Raw genomic sequence first — 7,335 nt, forward strand, 5'->3', positions numbered from 1 at the left:
CGACAGGCAAACAAGTAGGGAACAGAGAAGGCCACGAAGGGCAAAAACATAAACTCAAAAAATATCTAATGAAACAGGAACTCAAAAAGACAGGCAGGGCAGAGTACAAGTCAAACAAACAAACAGGTCACAAACACAGGCAGGTACATACGGTCGGCGCAAACATACGTAGGAAACAAACACAGGAACAAAGGAAATGCAGAAACTCCAAAAAAAGCACTAGAAAACCAAGACATGGGCAAGAACACATGGGGCAGAGGCTTACGCACAAACAATTTGACATAACCACAAGGATCCAGCACCTGAGTCAAGGGAGGGGGAAACTTAAATAGAACAGACACTGACGAGACACAGGAGGGCACCATGAACAATCAGGCCACAGAGAGGGAAGGGTAAATGAGACAATCAAGAACCAATAATGAGACAATTGAAAACAATCATACAATTAACACAGGGGGAGCAGGACACAAAACAGAAGTGCTGCCATCTGGCGGCCCAACAGGGGAAACGCAGACAGGAACACAGGACCATGACAATTATAGTTAATTTTTTGACTAATATCAATTTAAGTTATGTAATATTTCATATATTTCCTCTTTATATAAAGTTTTACTGTACATAATTTGCCAAAATATAATTACGTTGCTTTGATCAGCTGAAAACATACTGGATGAGCGCATACACTCAGCCCTCATGTTAAATGATGTACCCAATATTGCTGTAATTCTCGCATGCTCCTACAGTGCCTTGGCCGTAACTTCAGCTTGTTTTTATTAACCTTGCTATATCTTTTGTAGTTCCTACAAATTCATTATAAATTCGATTGTGAATGGGCCCCAAAGAAAATCTTACTTCCATCAAAGAAACAAAACGGAAGTGGAAGTTTGTGGTTGGGTGCTGTGTGAAAGTGCCTACAGTATAGCTGCTTGAGTGGAAAATCAAGCATAACTGATGATTGAAACTAAATGGATCACTGAACTTTTGCAGATAAACCACCAAAGGCAGAGTTACAATTGCTTCCTGTAGTAATTTCCATTAAGGAATCAGTGAATCTGAGGTGCAGGAGACCTAACTCTGCCCCTGCATCCCACTGCACTTTCACCACTAATCAGAGAGGACCGATCAGTGGCTCAGACTGTGAGCGCTCAGTCACTGGAGCTGAGCTGCTCAGTGGGAGTCACAGCGCAAGGAATGAGATCACCATGACATGTTTCTACAGACTGGAGGAAGGAGGGAAACCTGCTCTTCATAGTAACCCCTCCACAGTGACTGTGCTGGGTAAGAATTCATAATTCTGAAATATGGAGCCTGAAATAGGATAGCAGATGCTAAGGTCAGTTAATATATAATAAATAGTCATTTCTAAATGAATGTTTCTGTAAAGAAATGCAAGACAGAAAAAATTATAAATAAATCCATGGGGGGGGGGGGGGGGTCAACCATTCTGAAGGCACTGTATGGTTGTGTGTGTGCTGGTGTGTGTGCGTGTGTGCATTCATTTGTGTACATTTCAGCCTGGAAGTAGTTGGACAGTGACACCATTTTTGTGTTTTTGACTCTATACTCCAGAACATTGGATTTGAAATGAAACAATGAAGATAAAGGTTAAAGCGCAGACTGTCAGTTTTAATTTCTGTCATACTAAAAGCCTGTTTCTGGCGTCCCATAGACCTAATGTTTCACTTATATAAAACTAACCCAAGCAATGTGCACATGGGGTAAGGGATGCAGCTCAGTCACTCCAGCTCCTCCTGTCTGATCCCTAAGTAAAACCATCAGGATTCTCATGCACATTTAGCCACAAGGAACACAATCAGCAGTATGACCCTGCAAATGCATTTCTCTGCATGTTGTATTATTTGTGTGTTCCAGATCTGAAGAAGCCCAATATCTCAGTCTCCACAGAACACACTGAAACACACATTCACTGTGAAGCACCTCCTGACATCACTGGAGCAAAGTTCTTCCTGTACTCCAACAAGAATAGAATACATACTAAGGAAACCCAGGCTGGGACAGAAGAGCGAGCTTTCAGTTTCACTGTCCCCCGCAGCTCTGACTCCACTCTGACATACTGCTGTAGTTATCAGTTTAAGGGCATGAACTCTAAACTGAGTGACTGTGCTGAAGCTAAGAACAAGGACCAGAGTGGAAGAACAAAAGACCAAAGTACTGTACTCTTCTTTTCTCGCTGCAGTTTATAAACCACACAGGCACAGTTAATTCGCAACTTAAAAGACAAGCGCTTGTTGTATTTTGCTCCTTAGTCATTATAAGTGGAGGTTATGATTTGACATTGACTACAGAAGATTTTTTCATTTATTTATTCATCCATTTATTTATTCAGATGTATTCATTCATTATTCATATTCAATAGTCCTCCTTTGATTTTCTATTATATGGCTGGAAACCCGTTGCACTTGCCATGTCCCATAAATGAGATGCCAGGTTATAGTTTTGGCACTAGATAGAATGAGTGGAGTTAAAGCTGTTTACTACAAGAAGCTGTCCTGCTGCTCTGACCCCTGTGGATAAATTATCCCCTAAGTGAAAATACATTATTTAAAATATAACCAAATTTCATTAATGTTCATGTTCTTTCTGCCAAGAGTGAGATTGCTCACCTGAAATTCTTTTTTTCTCCTGTTTCCAGGATACACCACCACAGACAACCCACAGACAGGTAAATAAAAGTAGTTGCCAATCGTTATTTTACACAGTTCAGGAAAACACTGTTACACATGACACCATGCCCATCACCCCTACCTCTGCTATTACCCCGAAGGCGCCCCACCCCCCTTCCTTCCCACAGCACAGGACACACAGGTAAGCACACTGCACACACACCAGTAACACAGCAAAGAACACACTGCTCTGCATAAGAGGGTGACTCAGCACTGCACTCTCAATACACTACTTGCGCAGTGAGCACCCCTACCCCTCAGGCCCCTGCTGTGGATCCCCTATTTTGCCTTCGAAAGAGGGGGGGAAACAAACCCACGCTTGCACACAAACAACAGAAAGGACAACAAAACTTAAATAAAACTGAAAGATAACGGGGGATGTAGCATCGGCTGACGCCACACTGCCCAGCCAAGCTACACCCCAAATAAAAAATAAAAATCCCCAGTCTGGCGCCCCGCTCGCACTTGCACTGCCTGGGTCTTCCAACCACCGCGTCTCAAGCCCCTCACCTTCCTGGGGGAGTTAGAGCAGCCTGCATCAGCCGGTGGTCCTCCCTCCATGACAGCAGACACACGCACCCTGTGACACAGCACAGAATCGCTCACGCTCCGTACTGTACAGGGAATGAGTTTCCACACTGCCATTGTTGGCCACTCCAGGACTTGCCTGTTTTGCCTGAGCTTCGGTTTGCTAACTCACTCTTTTTTCCCCCTTCTCCCCCGGTCTCACCGTCCCAGCTGTCACTGATTCACCATCAGGTAACCTTTTCCTACTGCCACGAAAAATAACACTCTCACTCACGCCACACAGAGACAACGTGAAACGAAATAGAAAAGAAACAACTCTGAGTGGTCGACAGGCCACACCATGCCATGCCACTGGAGAGTTTTCCTCCCCTACAATCTCTCCCTTGACTGTGCTCTTCCCCCCCACTTTTATCCTCATTCAGGTGCACCCCATTCAATCATTAACCAACTCCTTCCACCTAATCAACCTTGCAGCACGGTTCCTGGCTCACAGACTACTGACATTGTCATTGGCTTGCAATGTACTAGGAGCTGAAGCCCATGTATAACAATGAGGTTCCATTTTGAATAACTGGCAAAGATAAGCATGATATGTTCCATGCATCTGAAAAATAGCTGATATCTCAAGATTTTCTGTGGATTCACAGCATTAACTGTCTTGTAGTTTTTCCACTTTGTATTCTGTCAATAATTTATTTATATGTTTTACTTGTTGAACTGTGTTAGACCAGGCCGTGAGGGTTCTTTTGTCTCTTTTGTACATTACAGGCATTTAGCAGACGCTCTTATCCAGAGCGACTTACACAACTTTTACATAGCATTTTTACATTGTATCCATTTATACAGCTGGATATATACTGAAGCAATTATGGTTAAGTACCTTGCTCAAGGGTACAACGGCAGTGTCCTTACCCGGGAATCAAACCTGCGACCTTTCGGTTACAAGTCCAGTTCCTTACCCACTGTGCTACACTCCGTCTCAATGAAGCACTGTGGTTAATTGCTTAAAAACTGAGTGACTGTGCTGAAGCTAAGAACAAGGACCAGAGTGGAAGAACAAAGGACCAAAGTACTGTACTCTTCTTTACTCTATGCGGTTTATGAATTCTCAACTTATAAGACCAGTGTTTATTGTATTTTGCTCCTCGGTCATTATAATTGGATGTTATGCATCAACTACATAAGATTTATTAATTGTGCAAAAGTCCTTTGATTTTCTGTTATACAGGTGTCCACTGTAGGAGTCCTTCTATCTCAATGAAGCACTCAGGTCAAGTAGTTTAAATATAAAATTCAATACCAGAGTTTATTTATTAGATTAAACCATTAACACTGGAGGGGTATCCAAGCAAAATTTGCTCTCAGCATTGATCCACACTTGTAATGTGAGTGTTAGTTTATTTCTTGTCTGTGTGGGGTGAGGTCAAGCGAGGCTGCTCGAAGTGGTGGTCAACATGAGTTACCACATCCGGCTCCATTAGCGTTAGCTGCATAGCTGGGAGCACAGTGTGAGCAATGGGCTGGAGATGGTACAGACACACAGGATACACCCCTACAGAGGTGCACAAGGGGAACCAATATCGCTTCACTGTGACCGGGAGGGAGCTGATCCAGGGAACTGATCTGCCTCCCTCTGAGTCTCAGTGTTATTTCTACACAGAGGGGAGACAGCTGACTGAGACTCTTTCAGTCTGTGAGCGGTTTGTCACTGGGTCTGAGCTGCTCAGAGGAAGGGGTCAGTGCAGAAATCAAGATTAGAATGAGTTGCCAGTATATTGAGAACATAGGATACAATGTCAAGTTCCTATACAGTAAAGATTCTATGGTAACTGTGCTTCATATGTCAGTATTACTCTGTTACGTCTTCATAGACTCTTACTTCTCTTGTTCTATTTAAACTATCTTTCACTAATGAAACACATTTAATGAAGACAGAAAGTACAAACTTTGTGTGTGGTCCAGATTGTAATTGTCAGTACTGTTTGCTGATCTGTTCCTTTCCTTTTCTTTCCTTTCTCAGAGTCAGCCAAGTTTCTGTGGCGACACATCCTCAGTGTTCTGGTCCTCTTGGCTGCTATTGGAATACTCATAGAATACTTCATCTCCCACACACCAACCACAGGTCTGTGCCTCAACTGTCCACCCATCATCAGCCAATAGAAATGTACTTTTTAATCAGACATCTAATTTGAATCATACAAAGAAAGTCTTTATGTAAAACCTGCATCAAATATGCATAAGCACAACATAACTACTGCATAAATATTGATAAAAACATAGTCATTCAATACGCTTTTATATATTGTGCTGTTCCCACCCACATTGTACATTACCATTACAGTCTGTTTTGGTTAAAAGTACGAATGTAATAATGTTGATATAGTGACTATGAATGTGCTACACAGCTATGAAAAGTTTGTAAAGGTCTTATTAAGGATTTTTTTTGACCAGTCCTGCCATTGACATTTGCATAAGGTGAAAAGTGGACAATATTGGCTACGTGCAGGTGACAGAAGCTTTATTTCAATAAGTAACTTTGTAAAGCAATTATTGTCAATGGAAAAGTTCAAACTATATTACATATTTTTATTTTTGATTTTTTTATTTATTAAGTTTTTAGTTTATCTGCAGGGCACAAAATAGTTTAATTTAATTACATAATTCAGGTTGCTTAGATGAATCATAAATTTATTTACTTCCGGTAGGGCACTTACATACTGTACTGTACATTTTTACCATGTTTAGCTACAGTTAACATTTACTGACATCCTGACTGATGCTGATTCATGATTGTGGCAGGGCTGGCAGCCCAGCAGGGCAGTACATATATGATCATAGTTCTGCCACAGAAGCCAGACTTTCAGTTGCCATGGTAGTGCCCATCTCATGCACAGGAGTGACTGCTCTGTTTGGTCAGGCATGTGTGGTCTGCCTATATGTGTATGAAATGCACTGTTTTGCTGAAATGTAAGTTCAGCTGGTGGAATACAGAATGAAAGCAGCGACTGGCAGCACACACTTCAGGGAGACTGATAATGTGATTAGATGATGGCTGCATAGTCAGTACTGCTGATGTATGAAATTTCAGCAACTGAAGCCTTTTTATATGCTTAAGAATGTATCCATTGTTGGCTCTTATGGTAAATGTTGTATTGTTTAAAAAAAAAAAAAAATCACTTTCTGAAATTGTGCTGCTGGTTTATTTAATGTCATCCCTAGGCAAGTGCATATATTAGTTGACTAATTATATTTATATAAATGTGTGTTTTGTTTCAGATGCTGCAGGCAGGAAGAGGAGAGGGAGTGAGAACACCGGGCAGTTTGTGGAGACATTGTGCTGAGACATGAGAGATTAGCCTGTTTACCTCTACAAATATACAGTACACATACCCAATAAAAATACACATAAACCACACATAAATACAGAACATGTATATTTATAAACAACATAACATACATAGTCACAAAATGACATACTGTTTTAACTTAAAATAAAGAGTACTCTTAAATATTTACTACTGCAGTCTGTATTTATGCAATGTCATTTTTAACTTGTTTTAATCCATTAAACAATGTATGCTCTCAATTTCATATTTATTACAAGCACTGTTGTGAACCCAAGTTGGTTTGTTTAAATAATATTGTTCTTATTTTGTTCTTTTGTCCATTATTTTTGTTTCTTGTATAGCATAAATTGAAAAAATGACTAAGCTCGTCATAAAAAATACACACTGAATATTTGTTGGAAATAAGGGCTGCAAGTTTACTCTTATCTTGTGCATCAAATCAGAACTCTGTGCTCTTTTGCAGTGAAGACACAGATAATCAAATTGGGAATGCAAGGGATTGTTTAGCAAGTCAGATGTAGGGGATCATTTGGTTGCCAGAGAACCAATTTTTGGGGGATTTGACTCTTCAGTCTGGATGGTGACTTATTGTTTCATCTAAAGGATGGTAACCTCACCCAACACCATGAACCATTGAATTTATATTAGGTCCCCACAGGACTACCAACACCTTTCCAGCAGACATTTCCATTTCTCTGGAGGCCCGCATGCAAGCCCTAAGTAAACCCACAACTGCTTAGTTTCAGCAGTTTGGCATGGGAAGGGTACAGGCTCAT

General features: G+C 41.0%; 1 protein-coding gene across 5 annotated transcripts; it reads left to right on the forward strand.

Annotated features, from left to right (window-relative positions):
* The first annotated feature begins 956 nt into the window (after nucleotides 1-956).
* LOC135247275 (uncharacterized) lies at nucleotides 957-7,081 on the forward strand. 5 transcript variants are annotated; one of them, XM_064320571.1, is made up of 6 exons: nucleotides 957-1,278; nucleotides 1,873-2,169; nucleotides 2,654-2,683; nucleotides 3,423-3,443; nucleotides 5,233-5,334; nucleotides 6,498-7,079. In XM_064320571.1, the coding sequence occupies exons 1-6, from the start codon at nucleotides 1,203-1,205 to the stop codon at nucleotides 6,551-6,553; spliced, it is 582 nt and encodes a 193-aa protein (XP_064176641.1). In that variant the 5' UTR covers nucleotides 957-1,202; the 3' UTR covers nucleotides 6,554-7,079. The 5 variants fall into 5 exon arrangements, with proteins under 5 accessions (XP_064176641.1, XP_064176643.1, XP_064176639.1 ...); XM_064320570.1 differs by having other exon boundaries at nucleotides 958-1,278; nucleotides 6,489-7,064; XM_064320573.1 differs by lacking the exon at nucleotides 3,423-3,443 and having other exon boundaries at nucleotides 6,498-7,081.
* Nucleotides 7,082-7,335: the final 254 nt, after the last annotated feature.

The sequence above is a fragment of the Anguilla rostrata genome, unplaced genomic scaffold (assembly GCF_018555375.3).
Source record: "Anguilla rostrata isolate EN2019 unplaced genomic scaffold, ASM1855537v3 scaf1186, whole genome shotgun sequence".
NCBI classification, from domain to species: domain Eukaryota; kingdom Metazoa; phylum Chordata; class Actinopteri; order Anguilliformes; family Anguillidae; genus Anguilla; species Anguilla rostrata.

Excerpts from the sequence above, each read along its gene's own strand:
- LOC135247275 (XM_064320569.1), top strand. The coding sequence starts at position 1,203 with ATGACATGTTTCTACAGACTGGAGGAAGGAGGGAAACCTGCTCTTCAT. Across the intron at positions 1,279-1,872 it reads CTCCACAGTGACTGTGCTGG|ATCTGAAGAAGCCCAATATC; the intron begins GTAAGAATTCAT and ends TGTGTGTTCCAG. Across the intron at positions 2,684-3,422 it reads CACAGACAACCCACAGACAG|CTGTCACTGATTCACCATCA; the intron begins GTAAATAAAAGT and ends TCACCGTCCCAG.